The 20,777-nt window shown below is 33.7% G+C and overlaps 2 protein-coding genes, 1 long non-coding RNA gene and 1 pseudogene across 7 annotated transcripts in view; 1 reads left to right on the top strand and 3 right to left on the bottom strand.

Annotated features, from left to right (window-relative positions):
• The first annotated feature begins 1,394 nt into the window (after positions 1-1,394).
• SelR (methionine sulfoxide reductase SelR) lies at positions 1,395-4,124 on the top strand. 3 transcript variants are annotated; one of them, XM_089714490.1, is made up of 5 exons: positions 1,395-1,448; positions 1,531-1,637; positions 1,745-1,849; positions 1,935-2,096; positions 3,477-4,124. In XM_089714490.1, exons 2-5 carry the CDS (start codon positions 1,550-1,552, stop codon positions 3,656-3,658), a joined length of 537 nt encoding a protein of 178 aa, XP_089570616.1. In that variant the 5' UTR covers positions 1,395-1,448; positions 1,531-1,549; the 3' UTR covers positions 3,659-4,124. The 3 variants fall into 3 exon arrangements, with proteins under 3 accessions (XP_089570616.1, XP_089570617.1, XP_089570618.1); XM_089714491.1 differs by having other exon boundaries at positions 1,401-1,637; positions 3,513-4,124; XM_089714492.1 differs by having other exon boundaries at positions 1,401-1,637; positions 1,712-1,849.
• Positions 4,125-4,496: 372 nt separating this feature from the next.
• LOC149489739 (uncharacterized) lies at positions 4,497-5,678 on the bottom strand. The gene is made up of 2 exons (XR_016318324.1): positions 5,433-5,678; positions 4,497-4,873 (listed from the first exon to the last, which is right to left on the bottom strand). It is a non-coding gene; the product is annotated as an uncharacterized LOC149489739 (long non-coding RNA).
• Positions 5,679-6,853: 1,175 nt separating this feature from the next.
• Positions 6,854-20,777, bottom strand: part of LOC149489734 (uncharacterized) — a 63,172-nt pseudogene continuing 49,248 nt past the window's right edge. The window contains exon 2 of the transcript XR_016318404.1: positions 6,854-9,303. The product of XR_016318404.1 is annotated as an uncharacterized LOC149489734 (transcript). The remainder of the gene's footprint in view (positions 9,304-20,777) is intronic.
• Positions 12,193-20,257, bottom strand: Pak (serine/threonine-protein kinase PAK 3-like protein). Of its 2 annotated transcripts, none has more exons than XM_089714470.1 (13): positions 20,168-20,257; positions 19,813-19,942; positions 19,468-19,628; positions 18,044-18,215; positions 17,171-17,286; positions 16,883-16,984; positions 16,315-16,457; positions 15,136-15,264; positions 14,883-15,060; positions 14,483-14,684; positions 13,980-14,095; positions 13,559-13,777; positions 12,193-12,321 (listed from the first exon to the last, which is right to left on the bottom strand). In XM_089714470.1, exons 2-13 carry the CDS (start codon positions 19,922-19,924, stop codon positions 12,238-12,240), a joined length of 1,734 nt encoding a protein of 577 aa, XP_089570596.1. In that variant the 5' UTR covers positions 19,925-19,942; positions 20,168-20,257; the 3' UTR covers positions 12,193-12,237. The 2 variants fall into 2 exon arrangements, with proteins under 2 accessions (XP_089570596.1, XP_089570597.1); XM_089714471.1 differs by having other exon boundaries at positions 16,324-16,457.

Below are 20,777 nucleotides of genomic sequence, written 5' to 3'. Positions count from 1 at the left end.
TTTCGATTTCAGGTCAGTAGGCAAAGAAGGTGTTAAGATGTGGGATCGACTAGGTGAGTGGGACCAGGTAAGACTGGGAGTATTGAAGTCTCCTACAACCAAAACGTGATCGTTATTAATTATTTTATTTAGCGTTATTAATTGAATATGGTCGTAAAACGCACTCAAGTCCTCACAAGGTGTGGGGGAAGGTAACAAACACATAAATAGAATTTTAATTTTGATGTTTGAATTATTAATTGTTGGAAAAAAATTTAAAGCTTTCGTTTCATTGTAGTTTTTTTTCGAAATAATCAAATTTAATTCAAATTGTGTTAAAAAAATAAATATTAGTATGGATGAAGGTACAAACATTGAAAAAAATGTTAATGAAATAATCAAAATCCAAATTACTTAAAATAACCGTAAATATTTTTCAACCAATTATTATGTATACCACTTTATTTATACATTAATGAGGTTATTGCTAACTCTATGAATATTTTTTTTTCAACACTGAACTTAGCGTGAACTTAATAAAAGCATCTACAGACGCTCCGATTTGGTTGGTGCCAACCTTAGGCGTATTCAGAAAGAAAGCTTGAAACTTATAAGCGCTTATCGGCGCTTATAAGTGCTGGTAACCCGCGCAGGAAAATATATGAACATGCGCTTATAAGCGCTGATCGGCGCCGACAAGTTCCAACAAGTTTCAACAAACTTGCGGGCGTGGCGGACCGCCTAGGCGGATTTTATCTAATGCTAGGCGTCCATTACAGACGGATCGGGGCGGGTCGCATCGCAACGGGCCGTCTCTAATGGACGCGCTGTTTGCTCCTGCGTCCACCTGTACGGGGCGCGGCGGACCGCCTAGGCGGATTTTATCTAACAGACGCTCGCCGCTCACATCCGCCTGCCTGCGTCCACTAGACGGGTCGGGGCGGGCCGGGCCGCAGCGCACCGCCGGCAGAAATCCGCCTGCGAAGCGATATCCGCCAATGCGTTGCGGCCCGCCCCGACCCGATCCGTCGCTAATGGACGATGTTTCATACAAAACATAGGCCGGCGTATTTTTGCGTTGCGATGCGGCCCGGCCCGATCCGCCTAGTGGACGCCTAGCATTACAGACGCTCGCCGCTCACATCCGCCTGCCTGCGTCCACTAGACGGGTCGGGGCGGGCCGGGCCGCAGCGCACCGCCGGCAGAAATCCGCCTGCGAAGCGATATCCGCCAATGCGTTGCGGCCCGCCCCGGCCCGATCCGTCGCTAATGGACGATGTTTCATACAAAACATAGGCCGGCGTATTTTTGCGTTGCGATGCGGCCCGGCCCGATCCGCCTAGTGGACGCCAGCCATAATTGGAAAACAGCCACTATCTATACTCTAAGCTGTCATTACTATTAACTACCTATAATTGAAACTTCTAGCAATCTGGAATATTATTTTGGTTTCTTTAAATAGAGGAATAGTAAATAAAGCATACATACAACTTTTTTTATCTTATCAATACTAACAGATACGCAATTACATAATTTTTCTTCCAAAACTAGGTAATGTGAGTGATAAGTAATGCGTGCTCTACTGAGACCAATAACTATATTTAGAAAAGCGACGCAATTCAATAGAAGTGTTCAGTTAAGGCATCCATTTACAACAGGTAAGACAGCATTTGCTAAAGTTACGTCTTGTTTATAAATGAATAGCGATAAATTATTACTTTGTTTGAAGTAGCATTTCAGATAATTGATACTTTGATATTTTAAGCATTGATTTGGAGAGCAATGGAAGATAAAGACTCCTTAAAGAAACGACTCACACCTCTGCAATACCATGTCACACAAGAAGCAGGAACTGAAAGGCCCTTTACAGGTTAATTAATTCATATTTATTAAAGTATTACCTTTAATATCTAGAATACTTTGTATAATTCTTATGAGATATAAATATTTTTCAGGATGTTACAATAAATTTTATGAAGAAGGTGTTTATGTATGTATAGTGTGTCGTCAAGAATTATTTACTTCCAAAACAAAATATGACTCTGGATGTGGGTGGCCAGCTTTCAATGATGTACTTGCTAAAGAAAAAGTAACATTACATCAAGATACAAGTGCAGGTATGATTTCAATTATTCTAAATTACAATACAAACCATTAATCACTAAATTGTTGTTCAGTCATAGTTCTTAATGTAACATATTTTTCATTTCTTAATTCTTACCCATTCATGCTAATGATATATGTAGCTAAACACATAATGTCTTGTCATGATTAAAATCATAGCAGAAATTTATTCATGCTCACTCATTTGTAACAATCTCCAATGTTTGCATTGAAATTCATTCTACAGGGTTATTGTTCAGATATTTTAATTCATGATCAAGGCCATGTTCTGTGCTTCATGATCCTATCATTGCTTTATTACAAATTCAATTGGCTTTGTTGTGTCACTTATTTATGCAAAATGAGTTATATCTATAATTATATTATTTTTATTGTGTATAGAAATTTTTATTTTATGAGAAATTTAAAACGAATTTAAGAAATAGTGTGCTGAATTTACAAATTTGATACTCCCACACTGCCATGCAAAACAATTGTTGGAATACCACAATACTACTACCATAAGTTCTACTGTATAAGAATGACCTCTTGCAATGATTGAGATCTCATGCATAATTTATTTAATTATATTTTATAATATTCAACTCACAATATGTTTTGCATACTGTTTTTTTTTTTTAATAAATTAGTCTTCATTTCTTTGTTTAATTCTTTAATTTTATTTCTTACCAGTTTCATTGTTAGTACATGTAAATTATCAATATTGTTTCCTTTTTTATTCTTATAACAATATCATTTTTATGGTGTTGGGATTTGTTGCTAATATTTTTTACTATTTTTTCTCTTTCCTATATCCACAATCACCTATTGATACAATCCTGTCACACACAAAACCGTAAGTTGATGTTACTGGTTTTTCTGTACGTAATTATGATTATTAATTTATTAATACACATAAACCCCTGTTTTTATTATTTTTTGTAATTATTTACAACACCACTTATATTTGAATTAATAACTTGCACAAATTTGTCAATCAAAATCATTTTATGGTTGTTTATCAATGGTATCATACCAAAACTTGCACAATGTTTTATCTACTAATAAAATAATCAATACACATATGTATATAATCACTTATTAATCATATTACTAACCCTGAATTATATCCTCATCATGTATGGAATGTGCATGACATTAATCTGCATTTGCCTTCACTCCTTTGACCCATCTTATCCTGTCCCGTCTGCCCCTCCTGGATGGCTGCCGGCCGGACGACAACTGCTGCCGCTGTGACTACATTGCCCACCAACCACTACATGAACTTTATGAAAATCATTTTGGATAATATTATGCTCATGGGGGTCACTTTTTATTTGATGTGATGTGTTGTTATATGGTTTATTGGTGAATGGACATATGTGAAATAATAGTTGGGGCAAATATATTACTGGTTTTAACACGACCAGGTATGGTGCGAACTGAGGTGAGATGCTCCAAGTGCTCAGCTCATCTAGGACACGTATTCAATGATGGGCCGGCGCCCACGAAGAAACGTTTCTGTATAAATTCTGCATCATTGGACTTTATTGCAGCTGAGGATCGGAAAGATTAACAGTACACTATTTAACTCTAAATCTATTGATGAGAAGTAATAGATGTGATAACTTTATCAACATAACCGCATATTTAAAAAATTACTTCATTTTATAATTTTTTTTTTTTGTAGTTGCTAGACATTTACTGAGACATGGTGGTGTTAAACTGTATAATATACAATTGAACCACATCTCAGTTAATATATACATATTATTATATAGCCTTTATACATATGTATAAAGGTGGTTTGTAGCATTCAATATAAATAAGTCAAAATAGCATAGTGAAGTGGTTTAATTTTATATTCTACTTTGCAGATCTATGAAAAAAATAAAACTTATATACAAATTGTATATTAAATTTTATAATCCGATGGTGCTTCAAATTAACATCTCGGTTAATCGTCAGCTTATGTAGGGTCATTTCGCCTGTTCGCGTCCACTTAGTGCAGTTGGAAAGTTTGAAGGAGAAAATAAAAATGTTCTAATCATTGAGATAATATTAATAATGGAGCAGACACCACGAACAAAATCTGTGCGCCAAGATGGCGGCGCGGGGCGCGCGAATGACGGCTAGACAGTCATAGATTATGCGATGTCACTGACTCACCGCTATAGAGGCGACACTTTGTTTCTTTCTGTCTATTTTATTGGGTGCCACTCCTTACATGCACGTTGACTTGAAATTTTCTTTGTACTTACTTAATATTTATTTCAGATATAAACTGACTTTACTACGCGGGGCTAACAATATCTGGCATATAATATAGGATGAGGAGGTTCAATATGGGCTATGGGAAGTTTCATTCCTTACAAATTGAGCCTTTTTTAGAAAAAAAATAAAAGCCGTGTAAAAATTGTGTTTATTTATATTTAGTTCATCATCCTCAGAACATGTTCCCGGCTCAGAAATTGCTTGTATTGTTCCAGTACTATTGTAGCACACCTTCGGCTAAAATAAATATAATAATAATAATGTTAGTGATGGCTAAAATAATATTTTATTTGTTATACAAATCCGTAAAATTTTATTATTATTACTAACATCAATACAAGGAACAGCAGACTTCTTTAGAATACGCCTTCCCGCTTTTGTGGTATATTTATCCTCATCGCGAAAATGCAATGAACAGATGCTAGTTCTATCGGATGGTAACCAGGTTTCTTCACTGCGGTTGTTTTGGACAAATTTTACCCATTTTTCCCTTTCTTCACGACCCAGACATGGAAACCTTGAATAGAAAAAATATTAATCTCTGAACTAGCGGTCCGCCCCGGCTTCGCCCGTGGTACATATTTCGCAATAAAAAGTAGCCTATGTTTTTTCTCAGGGTCTAAAGATTGTCTGTGCCAAATTTCATCAAAATCGGTCCAATAGTTTATGAGCCTATTTATTACAATCAAACAAACAAACAAAATTTTTCCTCTTTATAATATTAGTGCAGATAAATAAATAATAATTCAATTATACGTTCAAGTCAGTAGCTTATACAATATCAATTAAAATTGATTAAAATCAATTAACAAAAAAAAAAATTGGTGATTAAGTAATTGATTTTCATATTTCATGATTTCACCTTTTTTCAATTAACAACCAGTCTATGCTTTTCTAAATATGTAAAATTATTATTTTATACTATAAAAATATACGCCAGCAAATATTACTAACAACACTTATTTCATGCCCAATGTCATATCTTAAATTTTTAATCTATGACAAATGACGCAAAATGTCGCCCGCCAAAAATTTTGTTCTAACTAAGTTTTAAAAATTATTATCTAATTACTTACTGATTGAAAAGTTATTCCTTTGCACTTTTCCGTATTATTTGTATTATTTGTGCAATATCGTAACACACACGTAGGCATATTTGATGCGTTTCACTTTAAAACAAATAAAAAATGAGCGTGACGTTCGCGCCAATGAGCGAGCAAGCGACTGAGTGCAGTTACGCCACATGACGTATGTTGAGTGGAACATAAGTGGTGTAGGCGGTATCGACTCCATATTAATATTATCTCAATGGTTCTAATAGGAATTTTCCAGGGAAATTTATGTATTGTTATTTTATATATATGTATATATTATATAGTCTATTTTCAGGTTTACTATTGAGTTGTGTTCGAAACGTCTTGTGGTTTTTTAAATGATAATAATTGTCCATTTAAAATTCAATAATAATCAGTTCTGAAACTTACTCTAAAATCACAAGGTATATTATAATCATATAAGAGATTTTGATGAGTCTTGATCTTAATGATAAGTTTTTTGGCATAGCAATTATTAACCAGTTCAATATTTTTTTAAATCCTATTACTAAAAGAAATACTGAATCTTATAATGATGAGACAAGGTATGATTATTACAGCCTCAGAATTTTACCTAATGATAGTCACAGTCGAAAGACGTATCTTTTACCTCCAAATAACTCAATCCCACAAAACGCGTGCATTTCAGATGATACCATCTATCACACTTGTCACAGCCAATATTTTTCTCATTGTCGTCTTCTACATCTGAAATTAGTTCATCGTCACATTCAGGACATTTCAATCGATTTACAGCTGGAAAATTTTCTTTCTCAAACGTTTCTTGTGTATCTTGTTGAATGGGATTTATCTTCTTTTTTCGTTTTGGAGCAGTTCTACGAAGCGTTTGAGAGTTTTGGAAAGTTTTTTTTTGTTCATTTCTCTCTATTCGTTCTAACTTTCTTTTTCGTATTGCTTCCTGTTTTTCGTTCTTAATCTTCTCTTTGTCTTCATAATACTTTCTCCATGCAAAAGATGATATTGCTGCTGGTGTTCTTTGATGAATTTTTCTTTGTTTATTAGAAATATCCTGGCAACATCAGGTGGTTTTTAAATGGATCAGTGTTTTTATTTTGATTTAATTCTCCAACCACTGCTAAACATGATTGTTTGTTGTTCGCTGCATGAAAGGCTGAAGGGGAAAAATCTTCGTTTCTGAAGATAAAAATTTGGCTGTGTAAATTGTAGAATTCAAAGGTGTAAGTAGGCGTCTAATATTTGTTCTTTATTTGACGTGGATGCAATATCTTGTAACGGTAGAATAAGGACGTCGTCTATGGACATGATAGAGCCGACGTCGAAGTAACTGTCCGAAAGATGTAATGTCGAAAGAGATAATTGTAGAATTACCTTGGTATTCTATAATTTAGTTGTATTCAAGTTTGGATGATACTGTTGCTGTATTACTGTTTTTTGTGATTATTTGTGTAAACTGTTTTGGTGTAGAATGTATTTGGGCTGATACTGTTTGGACCTGTACTATAGGATTGGAGTTCTTCATTATTTTGATTCTCAACTTCTTCGCGTAGTGAAGAGATGGTTAATTCTTTGGTTGCATCCAATTTGCAATCAATAGTACTATTTCTATCTTTTGAAAGTTCCATATACCTATCAGGTTCAGTTTCGATTGAGATCTCGGCGGAGAGAGACTTTTTTAACGTTTTGACTGCTTTCGTAATAGACCGTATGTCAATTTTTTTATCTTTTAGGGTCGGCTTCAGGACTTTTAAAACTTTTTTAAAACATTTTATATCTGAGTGAGTAACATTGTGTGATGGTTGACAAGCGGCCTGAACATTTTCCAAAGTATTTCTTACACATTTAGTGTAATCTGGACTATTTGCATCGAAGATCACAGCGCTTAAACCCATTTTTTATGTTGTAGGACATGTTAGGATGTTTCAGTACATCATTTAACAATGTGCAAAAATTTGTTTTTGTGATGGCAGAATTAGAATTTTCTGGTTTTGATAGGAATGTGCGGACTGTTGATTCCCAATGTTTTTACCAGTGCAAATACGCTAACGTCAGCTGGCTGTAAAATATGGGTAGTGTTGGGTGGAAGAGCATACAAAATAATTTGCAGTTGTTCACACATAGTACTTAGCGCTAATGACATATGCGATTTATGCCATCTACTAGCAGTAGCAGTAGTTTTTTGATGTTATTGTCCATTATCCAGCTGTTAAACTCGTTAGTTATGTATTCAAAAAATATTTCTCCTCTCATCCAACCTGTCTCCGATTTGCCTAAGCACCATTCTTGCGGCATACTATTCATTACAGCTTTTGGTGGTCTAATGTATGGAAACAACACACAAGGTGGACATTATCTCCATTCGCATTAAAAGTGAATAATACCGTTATGTTTTCTTTTTCATTATTAGGCTTTATTTGGTGTAAGATTTTGAACCCTCTCGGACCTAAAACTTTTCCTGTCTTTGGACAAAGAGCAAAACCACTTACGTCTCCATTGCAAATTCTCATCGGTTCACTCAATATTTCTTTTTGGTTTATACTCTCCAAATATTCTTCTAATTGTCTAAACCACAGTCTTATAGACTGTTATGTAACTCGAGCTCCGGCTTTATTAATTCCCTCCGCATTTTTCAGTGAAATTACTTTATTTCTAGCCAAAAATTTTTTAAACCATTTTTGACCTGGCCGATTATCTTTATAATTATTTTTAATTTCCCCTTCATGAATTATTTTTTGAATAGTATCCAACAATTCCTGTTTTTTCACTGGAAATCCACATTTAGAAATATTAAGAAATCATTCTTTTCTCACCTTTTTTTCGCCATTTACTCCTAGAGCTGGTCTGGTCTTGGTCCAGGTTTCTTAACTCCACCTATCCTACGGCCACTGATTTTGTCCAATATTGTTGTCTTAGGAATAGAAAATTCCTTACATATTTGTCTTACAGATTCTTCTTCACTTTAATTTCATTTAAGGCTTTCTCTAAATCTTCTTCTGTGTACGTTTTCTTATGTGACTCCGAAGAACTCATTTTTAATTGTTACTTTGTCTACGGGCCCTGGTATATTTTATTATAAACAGGTTTCGCTATGCGCATTGCGCACGGATGTTTTGTATATGTGTGCGTGTCTCGTAAGTATTGAGGTGTTGGTGGTAATAAACTTACGTTTTATTGGTGTGCTAGTATACCTATTTTCGTGAATTTTCTAAGGCAAATGCGTAAAATGGACGAGAATAACACCGCGGACGCGAACAGGCGAAATGACCCTATTATTTTCGTATTGGTTAATTAACGGTAATCTATACCAATAATAAAATTTGAGTATCTCTTTGTTATATTTAACCACTTATTACTAAATGCTTAATGTATCAAAATAGTTTAAATTTCATTTGTCTGCTTTTTCGGGCTAATCTCTGGAATAGAGCGATTTTGACTCGAATTTCACTGGCAGATAAAGGATGTAATAAAGAGTTTTTAATACGCAAACTCAACACATGTGATAGTAAGTTGAGTCCATTATTTATTACTACTATATAGTTTCTCCTTATTCTGAAATTCCATAGAAATTCTTTGAAATAATCAGCTCTATAGAAACAAAGGTCTATATTTTACATGAATACTAGATGTACTATATTTTATTAAATAAATATTATACTGTATCTTTGTATATATACAATTAACATTTAGTTACCAAACTCAAGTCATTGTAATTTATTATAGATTTTGAATTTTTATTTATTAACTCTCGTTGTAAATAAGTAAAGATATCTAAACTGATATCGGCTGCAGTTCATTTGCCATATTATTTGAACGTAGGCGATCTATCGCACGCCAAGTTCCTTATTGTACGAAATGACATTTGACAAACGAACTGCTGTAAGTGATTTGCAATGAGGGGTAACAATATCGAGTAATTGAATATTTAAAGTACAAGTTGTTATATTATTATCCTATGATTTTGTGGCTTCTGATGAAATAAATATTTTTATAAATCGAACTGGTTTTCTTTCATACTTTAAATGTAACTCAGTTACTAATATCAGTGCAACTGTGAAAGATTCGTACATTGAATCAAATTCAGAAACAGTGCTAAGTCAAACATTGTTGATGATTAATTTAAGATAAATAAGTTTTATTAGAATTGGAGAAACATTTGTAACTTGCAGTTGTTATTTAGAGGACACCATACGTTCATTGCGATTACATACGATTCAAATGGCAATAAAATCACAAATCAGGTCACTTAACTACCCACATACTTATGTGAGTTTTGTAATTATTTTTTTTTAAGTAAGCACAATATGTATTCCTTAAAATAATGGCACCACTTTGATATAGGGACTAAAAAAATAAATTCAAGGTGTTTTTTACTTCTGATAAAGTTGTGTAATGATGCTAGTCGTTAGGTGTATCAATAAACAATAAGTAATCGTAATTACTAATTATACTATTTGAAGTAACACTTTACTTTTCCTATAAGTTAGGCTGTGAGGGGGTGACGTTACAATTACACAAGTTCCTAGTGTAAATGGTGAAAGTTACTAATCACGCCATTTATTTTCATTATATTTCATTACATTTATTAATAATACATTTTCAACTTAATTTATAGATATAATTACATATCAACTTTCATTTTATCTTATTCATACTTGCAAATTCCTTCAAGATCACATAGGTAATACACTCCTAAAATTATATACTATCATACTGAAACTTCCAAGCTCTGAAATCTCTGCTATTATGAACAACTTTTCTATATTTATTATTGTACAATAGTTTTGTATGAATGCACTATACATATTACATAGGCCATGTTAAATATATCTGTAGTATGAGTCGTAAGGCCAGTCAATTTTCATTTAGTAAAACCATAAAACTAAAAGAAATGTATATCTTTATATTTTTGTTTAAATAAAGGTAAATAATACGGTATATTTGTTTTATTTAATTAAATTGTATTTATTCACGTCTAATAAAGAGTTACAAGTATTTTCATGTAACATTAAAATACATCTTGTACCTACTATAATAAATATTATAATGTTTTCTTCATTTTAAGTAGGTATTATATTATTTTACATTTTGCAGGTATGGCCACATATACCTATTAGATTAACATAGTATGCTTTAAGTAATCAATCAATTTTAATGTTAAGGCCTAAATCACGTCATCCAATGTTGTCCATACAATAATTGCTTATCTCACCTTTAATTAAATAGCAAAATAATAACTAAAAACAGCGTCTTTCGGCACAACCTATATAATATAAAGCAGGGAGGACATTTCTTAAAAATGAAAAATACTTTTTGCGTAGTTATATAATAATATAGCATGGTTTGGTTATTCTTTACATCTATCTAGTGTCTAATTTATATTGTCTTAAATGTTTTATAAATGTGTTTTGAATTCCATTTCCAAACATTTTCTTTCGAGAGCTTGCAAACAAACTTGTAAGGTTTAATTAATTGCGGAAGACATACAACTTTAATAGAAAATAATTGGATTTTAAACACACATATTATATACTGTACACACAATACTATGGGTGTTGTAGTCAGTAATTATACACATACTCTCTTTTTAATCAAAATGTCGTCAAACTTACTCTCGATTAGTAGTATTTTAGTCTATTACTATAGACTCTTTTATTTAAATGTAATGGCGCCAATATGCTTTTATAATACCAGATTAATATTCATGTCATATAAATAAACTATTTAAACTTAATACTATGTAAATGCTTCATTTCCATGACTAACAATAAATGATTTACTCAAAACCAAGTATGAGTTTTATGATTATGTTAAAAAATAGCTTTATAACAAACATTAAAAAAACGAATCAATGAAAAATGGTTAAATCTCAATTTTATAATAAAAAAAAAACTTTTCAAAATACATAATTAAAGCAGTTTAAAATATTAAACTAGCTATCTAGTAGCAAAATAAAGCTTACACATTAAAAAAAAGGTCAAACATTACATAAAATAAATAGAAGCACAGTAAAATATTTAAAGTTGATATATATAAATTTTAAGAAAATTTATGACCAAAAAAATTACAGTAAATAGGTATTCAAAAATTTTCCCTATTTTTATCACTTACGCCAATCAAATTTTTAATACAAATATATCGTTGACGGTCAGTTCTAGTATATATTTAATATGTACTTTAGGTACAGCACATATCTAACGCTAAGCTCTCGCCCTGCACTGACGTGTTCCAATCTACTGTCACCAAATATCATCACAGTGAAAAAGCTGATCGTACTATTACAAAGTCCTATAAGTATTCTAATATTTATAAATCTAATATATAAACTGCCAGTCTTCGTTTGCAGATAACCGTAACAATTCGATTCAACTCTAACACACTATATCTACATTCTAATCAAATACTCCCGCTAGTCGAGCGAAACACGTCAATCAGAGATCACGTCACCGACGCGAAACGAATAACTCCTACGCGACACTACAGTACTCGTTACGGCTACTGGACTGCATTATCGTTAATTCATAGTCGCTTGTAAAAATATATACTTTGTATAGCTCGCAGCCACTTGTCGGACGTCTCTATACCTAAATATCAGAGATAGAGAGGTCGAGTCGAGGGGTGCCGTCGGGCGCAAGTGGTAGAGTCGCGGAATACAATGTGCTGCGGACGCAGAGAGGCACTGGACGCGCTAGCGGGGCGCGGGGGGCGCCGGGCGCGAGGGCGCGGGGCGCTGGGGCGCCGGGCGCGGGGGCGCGGCGGCGGCGCGGGGGGAGGGCGGCGCGCGCGGCGCGGCGGGCGCCGGGGGCCGCCGCTAATGGCCTTTGGCGGCCTCCTTCGCCGCCATTATCAGAGGCGTCAACGAGGCCAAAGGCCGAGCCATTTTTAGGAACGGATGCTGTAAGTAAAAAAAAAATGCATTGAAAAAGGGAGGCATAAATTGTATTTTATATCGTAATCAAGTACACACGTGTGTGTTATTATATAACTAGCGACCCGCCCCGGCTTCGCACGGGTGCAATGCCGATACTAAAAATACACTACAGAAAAACTATGAACGTTGTATATAAAATCATAGCGGCCCGCTCCGGCTTCGCACAGGTATAAAATATATAGCCGGGCGGCCGGCCGGTACCGCCGCAAACGCTACGTCCCGCAATTTTTAAATCTGTAATACATATCTTCAAAAATATGTATTCACTTAAATCATACGAAGTAAAGGGCCATATAGATCTATATTAAATGAACAATGTATTCAAGGTATTTAATTGGTTAAAGATTAATGCTGTAATGGTTAAAATCGCTTCGAAAATTAGCCATTATTTGTCGTAAAAAGTAAATGACAAAAAAAGTTATTGTGGGTTATCCATAAGAGATAGACATATACCACCGCGGACTTTTCTGTAGACCTTTTCAATGTGTACAATACTTAGTACATTATTTTGATAAAACTCGTAGGGTTCAGCCTGCGTTTGCAATGTAAGCGGAAAAAATTTAATTTTTTACGACATCACATTAGAAACCTCAAAAATAACAGTACTTCTCCACTATTTAATGGATGTTATTATTTCCACTTGAATCACTCTATCTATTAAAAAAAACCGCATCAAAATCCGTTGCGTAGTTTTAAAGATTTAAGCGTACAAAGGGACATAGGGAAATAGGGACAGAGAAAGCGACTTTGTTTTATACTATGTACTGATGTAATGTTATCACAACATGTAAAAATTTATTGGCTATTTCATTATTAGTGATTAATTCTATATATTGGCACATGTTTAACTAACGAACTAAATAACATTTGGCTGGCAAGGTCCAGTTTATACCAAATTAATTTAGCTTTCTTTAGTGTCTATCTATGTTGTTCCATTCATATTTATCAGCATCGCAAATCCTACATTTAGCTTATACCTACTCCATCATTCCTAATTTGCTATAAGACTTTTAATCAAATTAATATAGTAGTCTGTATCGCTGCTAATACATATTATAATTCGAAAGTATGTCTGCGTGACCGTCTACCGACCATGGAACGGGAATTATACGGATTTTTGATTATTAACGCTGGCTGAAAGATAATTTTATATAAAATAAGAATATGATGTGCCACCTATTCCAAAAAATGGAAAACAAACCTTGAGTAAATCTAGTGCTGTAGCGCGCCTTTCTACATCCACTTCTAGGCACTGGTCAAGGAAGTCTTGAAAAACAGCACTAAGTTTATCTTTGTCTTTGATATCTGGTTTACCATTAGTAGCGATTAGGTATAACGCTCGCAGGGGATTTTCATTAAGATAAGGGGGCTCTCCTTCAATCATTTCAATCGCCATTATTCCTAATGACCATACATCCACCTGAAAGATAAAATAATATTTGATTAATACTTTTTAATATTATAGTATAACACTATTTATAACTCAAGATCCACTGCACTAATTTTAAATGACATTATGATAATAACTGTTAAGATTTAAAAAATAAAAAAAAAAACTACCCAGACTGCTGGGGCGAACACTTAGTTTTGTATATACTTGTGCAAATTAATTTTGTTTTTACCTTTGGTCCATACTGCTTCCTTGTTACCACTTCTGGTGCCATCCAATATGGTGTACCCACCATGGTAGTTCGTTTATTTTGTTCAGGAGATATTTGCGCGCAAAAACCGAAATCAGCTGTAAATTAATTTATATTTTTAGTAAAAAAGAAAATCTAACAGTAATATAAGTACGAAACAATACTATTCAATATCGTAAAAGGATAAATATAATTTCATACAACTTCAAATCCATGATAACATAATAATATGATAAAATTTTAGGAAAGTCAAAACTGCACATTGAATATTTTTTTTAGATAATACTTGGGGCATGATTTATAATCAATATTGAAGCCAAAAATAAGGTTTTTAGAATTTTTGTCTAGTTGTCTGTATGTATGTCCAGGCTAAACTCAAATTACTGCATGGATTTACTTCATATGGTACAACAGTTAATTGTAATAAGTTGGCAAAAAATCTTTAGAAATGAATTCTTGATAAATGAACATATGTCATCACATACTTAATTTGACTTGTCCGTCGAGACCCAGTAGTATATTATCGGACTTAATATCACGATGTATCACATGGTTGGTGTGCAGGAAGTGCAGCGCTTGCAGCACTTCGCGACACACGGCCGCTATCTGGCCTTCGTCCATACACGTCTCGGTCACTACGTCAGTGAGAGACCCACCCGCTAAATATTCCATCACTACCCACAGCTCCTGCAAGTTAGCATAGGAAAACAATCCTGGATAAGAGTATGAAACTTTACAAAAATAATTAAAGATTGTTATTGTTGTGTGAGTTGCTATCTCTAATGAATATTATATTTTAGAAGATTTATCTTTGCTTTGAGTATGTTATTGACTATTTCATACACCTATATTTAAAAAGATATATAATACATAAACAGGCCTTACCTCATTCACAAGATAGCTATCAAGGTAATTGACAACATTATTGTGTTTATTCTCCCGCATCACAAGGATTTCATTAATAATAAGTTCCTTTTTAGGTTGCTGACTAAGATTCATTTGTTTTATAGCAACCTCCATTCCTGTTGAGGTCTCAATTGCCGTATACACAGTTCCTGACGCTCTAAAATAATAATAAACCATAAATATTAAGAAAATATTACTCTATACTACTGGAAATAAATTCGCTGAGTCTTACCCTTGTCCAATTTTTTCCATTTTTGTATATTTTCTATTGGGATCACCGACACTAACAATTGTTCTTAATTTTTCTAAAATCTCCTCATCAGTCATTTTCTTTTTCCTCTGCTGTTGTCCAGTAGACCTTCTGTAAAAATATTATTTTTGTATCGCAATGACAAGATTCTAAAATCATCTTTAACAAATAAAACTGTCTCATCCTAGTAGTACAAATAAATTTATATTTGCCACAAGTTTATATTCTTGTATACATTCTTGGGTTGTTGAGGAAGTGATTATGAGGAAGAGGAGGAGGAAGAGGAATTTTCACACACAAATTTAGGGGATGCGGATGAGGAAGAGGATATTTTTTTGAGGAAGAGGATGCGGATGAGGAAGCGGAAGAGGAAGCGGATGAGGATGAGGATGATAGGAAATTATAATCATAATTAAAAAACAAAAACTTTTAAAATTAAATATTAAAACAAAAGCTATTCTCCTGTCTGTACATATTGATGTTTAAGGTTAGGGGAGGTTAGCTCGCCCGATCGCGAATTTACAAAGCCTAAGTCTAAGTACTATACTATTTGAGTCACGAGCCGGACTCAGGTGAGCTTTTGTTTATGCATATTACTCGAAAAAACCTAATCTATCTCAGTGCCAGAAGCGACATTAGGCGATTTCCACAAAAAAAAACACTAACTGGTAGATATTATGTAAGCTTAAACAACTTGGTGTTTTTTTATTTAAAATGACTTTTGAAACACATTATTTGGTAAAATATGTTTCTTCTGAGTATGAGAGAAAATGTTATATTATTATGTTTAGAGATAAGTGTTAGGCGCAGATAAATATGGCGGTAAGACTCTACTCTTGTTCGTTAGTAGAGTCCGACCGTAACTCAAATACATAGTCTAAATAGGCTTTGTAAATTCGCCGCCCGATCGGATCAGCATCCTCATAAATTTCCTCTAAATTTTGAGGAAGCGATAGTGGAAGAGGATTTTTTTATTTTCATTTTTGAGGATGCGGTAACGGTAGAGGAACCCAAAATATTGCGGAACTTCCGCATTATGAGGAAGCGGAAGAGGAATCCTCAACAACCCTAATACATTCATAATAATATGTATTATAAACACGAATATAACATCCAGGTACAAGTCACGATACACGACATGTTATTCAAACGCAAGTATACCTGACATACCCTGTGTCAGTAGGTGCGGGCGCGCCGTTGGCGGGCGGCGCGTGTGCGGGCGCGAGCGCGGGCGGCGTGTGCGCGGGGTTCTTGTTGCGGTCCAACGGCAACACCGGCCCTACCACCTCTGCTCTACTGCATATCTATAAAATACGAAAAAAATTATCAATGTTACCTCCCGTAACATACCCGTTGTGCATTCGACTGAACAGAACTAAATATGGTATTTTGAATTTGAATTTACAGCCACCCAAAGAGAAGCTTGGCTTCCGCCAATTAATATGGTACCTACCTATGGTTTTAAACATTTTTACTTAATAAAAATAATTTACAATTTTAATAGCTTGTACCACTTTAAAAAATTAAAAGTGATGATGTTTTAAAGATATAAGATGAATACAATAAACAAATAATAATAATTAGTCCAGCTTATTTTGTTTCATAAATGGTACAGCGAAATAATGTGATATATATATTTTATCCTCAAGTATTTTGAATTTTATATGTTTCTAGTTAGCCTAAGTTTCAGAAGGAGTTATTAATAAATAAAATTATAAAAGTAACTGACAGAATGTGTGGTGAGAGCAGGATGCGGAACGTGCGGAGGAGACGCAGGCGCAGGTGCGGGTCGTTGGGGTGGGGCCTCTTCTTCTTCTATTGGCTTAGTGTACTGTAACATTTTGTTAATTGTTATGCGATTTTACCACTTTATCCTGAATCCTTTAGAAAATTGTAAGAAAATAAATAGCACTAAAATTCCATACAAAATAAGTTTATAAATAACATATTTGATATTTAGCGTATTTAAAATTTTATTTATATCATTTATGTAATACATAACTAGGAAAAATCTTACAATGCTCTTAGTACGGTCCGGTCTTGAAGGTGGTGGGGGTGGGGGCTCTGGATGCTCTGTGTCTGTAGGTGTAGATGATGAAGGACTACTCGATGAAACTCGAGACACTGAGGAACCTATTGAAGAATTTAAATAATCGGTTTGCAATGGAAGGTAAACTGTATTTATAGTAATGCCAATATGACGGATAAAAACATAAACAACTGATCATTATTATGTGATACTGCAATAGTAAGATAATTAGATTTTTTTATTTCTCTTAAAAAATATATGATTTCATAGAATCAATAACAATGTCAAAATAAAATATTGCTTACAGGCTTTCTATATACTGAAACTGACTGACTTAGTTCATATTATTTAACAGATACATAAACTGTGTGGGTTATAATTTCAGTCCTATCCTGCATCATATTTAAACCATTTTTATAAAATCAAGTTTCTAGGGCAGTCAATCAGTTTTGGAAAATATGAATTGTTGGCCATTAATGTTTCATGGCATCAGATTTAGATTAAGTAGAATAAAAAACATAAATATGATAATCTGACGATAACATAAAACTTTTTCACAGAATTTAGTTTTTATATTTTCTCTATTCAACATCAAATATACAAAATGAAACAGTTTCCAAATATGTACAGCATTATAGGCACAACTTCTGATATTACTAATTCTTTACAGTTAGTTTTAATGTTTCTGTTATTATTTTATTTTCAATATAAAATGGCATAAAGTGTTAATTCAAATAAGATGTTTTTAACCCTTGGCAGTTTGTTGACATTCTTTATCTCATTTCATTGGCCTATTATAATATTCTTACACAAAAAGAAGTTAGGAACTAACTTTTGCTGAGCACTTAATTTATATATTACCTGAATGAGTTGTATGCATCTGGGCGGACGTCATGTATTTAGATACAGGCGGTTGGGTTGCTGATGCATCATACCATTTAAGAACATCAAGAACTGCTTGTGGATTACTCTTCTGTTCTTGTTTGCTAATGTTTGAGGCCATTAACAGCCGTGCCCATGCCTCAGGCATACCCTGAAAATAAATCCTTAGTTACAGTAATATATTCATTATAATACTACAACAAATAAAGTGTATAAAATCCAAGTTTCCACTACAAGTCATACTCATGCTATAGCTCAAGTGTTCATTTAGAATTATATAGGAGGGAATATTTGATATAATACCAAAGTAATTTCTAATATTTATTTAACTCTAGAACTAAACAAAAAGAAAATGCAAGCACTATATGTGGCATATATTTTGCAATACTGCTATAGATATACTAAAATACTGCTGCATTAAACAATAAAAATACCGAAATTAAAGTGAGACAGATTATTGTAGAAGGCAACACATTTTACAGAGAGTTCCTCAAAGTAATACATGGTGACAACTCAAATTTTAAATGTCAATTATGGGTTTTTCAAATACCTCACATTGTTAAACACCATGTATAACCACATATTAACAATTATAAAAAAAAAAATGTTTATTAAGCATTTAAAATGATAATAATGTAAACGGACAGAGGACATAAGCTATTACTTACTGTTATAGGCAGCTTGAAACAAAAGCGGCAATACATGGAACTCAATTACATGATCATTTGTATATTATTAAGGGTACTATGAATAACAATACTCTTTGTATTGTTTAATATCAACTTCATTCACCAAAAAGGGTAATCATGTTTAAATTATAATACATAATATCAAATTCTATTTAAAATATATTATGATATTGTTATATGTCTATTTATTTTGTGCTTTCTATAAGTGTCTAAGCATGCATTTTATACTTTTTATTTGTATACATTTGTTTTTCTAATGTTATATTCATTACTATATTACTGAAATAGGTACATACTTCCAACATTTTTATATTTGCTGCAACCACTCTAAATCAACACTACTTCATATAATTTTGAACCATTAAGGTATTTTTTCAGACTTGTGATACATGAGAAAAAATAAGGGAGCAGCATTTACTTTTCCTAACACATATGTAAGTTTTGAAGCAAAGCAAAATGCAATGTGTTGCAGCTTAGAAGCTTATAATATCAAACTGTTTTAAAAGCATTTTGTCTCAACATCTCTATGGTGGATGTAAGCTTGAAATCAATTATTTTATGTGCTAGTGCATATCAAAATAAAGGCTTTAATTTCTTATAAGACACACAATTAATACAAAAAAGTAGGCAAACTATGTGTGGTGTGTCATGGGGATTTCCATATCTGTCAAGAGGGCAATATTAACAAAGTGTGCAAACTCATATTTTACTTACTGTAAATTCTCCTGTTACTGCATCAAATCCTACGTGAACAGTGTGTTCAAAATTAGTTGGATAGCTTATATTAGGCTTGTTGTCATTATGAGCAGTACTTTTTGAGCCTTTTATTTTAGCTTTCAAAGTTTTTTTCTTTCTATCACCACCATCATCAGGTTCTGTAATACACAAAAAATTATATGATTAATAACAGATTCATATTTAAAACCTACACCAAATGTAATAATAGATATTATCAGACTAAAAATACAATGATAAAAATCAATTTCAATTCAATTTTGCATATTAAACTTTTACAAAAATAATTTTACTCTTTGTATCTACAAGTTTATTACAATATACCTTTCGGCAGTGGTCTCATGTCAACAGATGCAACAGAATCGACACGGTCTGTTGCTCGATTGCTAGTGAGCCGGACAGGAGGCGCAGGAGGTTTATCTTCATCGCTCGACATTCTGTCTTCTCTTGCACTCTGCAGAATAAGATCTTTAGTTAGCAGTTAGAGAACATTTTACACAGACTGATAAGTTTCACTGAAAATTTCTTGAAATGATGTATATATCCAAGAAGAAGCAGCCGTGATATCACAATTCGACAAAGGCATACAAATATAATATAAAACAATATTATTACTCATGGACGCGCCCCGCAAGGATCGCAACCATCGTGTTATGCTTGATGACCCATAATAACATACCTTGAAGCAAAGGAATCAATACAAATATTCAATAATAAACAATTCACATTTCAATACGTCATAGCACTAAGGCCCTGCGCAGACGACAGACTATCCGTGACGCACTTTTTAGTCTGTGAAAATGGAACCTATGAAATTATATGCAGTAACGCACACGACGCGCAAAAAGTCCGGCGCACAAAAAATCCGTGTAATTCGGGCAGACCGCACCGCGCCGCTCCGCACAAAAGTGTGTGAAAAGAATTGAACGTTTGCTTCAACGCGCGCTAACGCAGACGGCGCACACTTTACACGATTTCCATAGCGTCTACGTCCCTACAGCTCTGCCGACAAAATGATCGAAGATGTGCGTCGTGTGCGTTGAGTCTGTGAAAAATCCGCGACCGACTATTTGCGCGCCATGCAGACTTTTTGTGCGCCGCAGACTCGATCGCACAAAAAGTGTGCCGTCTGCGCAGGGCCTACGACTGTAATGGAACCAAATAGACAATAAAGTATTTATTTTAATTCTCTCTTCACTTAGAAAACGACATTAGCGATGACTAGATCCGCCATTTAAAATTTTTAGTAATCTGTGAAAGTTGAAATTCGAAGTTGCAAGTGAAAATAA

The sequence above is a fragment of the Colias philodice genome, chromosome 3 (genome assembly GCF_061535455.1).
Source record: "Colias philodice isolate Cphi_HAF_F1 chromosome 3, ilColPhil1 Martin Lab GWU primary, whole genome shotgun sequence".
NCBI lineage: Eukaryota > Metazoa > Arthropoda > Insecta > Lepidoptera > Pieridae > Colias > Colias philodice.
This window is presented reverse-complemented; position numbering and strand designations above follow the sequence as displayed.

Excerpts from the sequence above, each read along its gene's own strand:
- Pak (XM_089714470.1), bottom strand. The coding sequence starts at position 19,924 with ATGTCGAGCGATGAAGATAAACCTCCTGCGCCTCCTGTCCGGCTCACT. Across the intron at positions 19,629-19,812 it reads CATGAGACCACTGCCGAAAG|AACCTGATGATGGTGGTGAT; the intron begins GTATATTGTAAT and ends TGTGTATTACAG. Across the intron at positions 15,061-15,135 it reads ATGGAAAAAATTGGACAAGG|AGCGTCAGGAACTGTGTATA; the intron begins GTAAGACTCAGC and ends TTATTATTTTAG.
- SelR (XM_089714490.1), top strand. The coding sequence starts at position 1,550 with ATGCGTGCTCTACTGAGACCAATAACTATATTTAGAAAAGCGACGCAA. Across the intron at positions 1,638-1,744 it reads AAGGCATCCATTTACAACAG|CATTGATTTGGAGAGCAATG; the intron begins GTAAGACAGCAT and ends TGATATTTTAAG. Across the intron at positions 2,097-3,476 it reads ACATCAAGATACAAGTGCAG|TTGGGGCAAATATATTACTG; the intron begins GTATGATTTCAA and ends GTGAAATAATAG.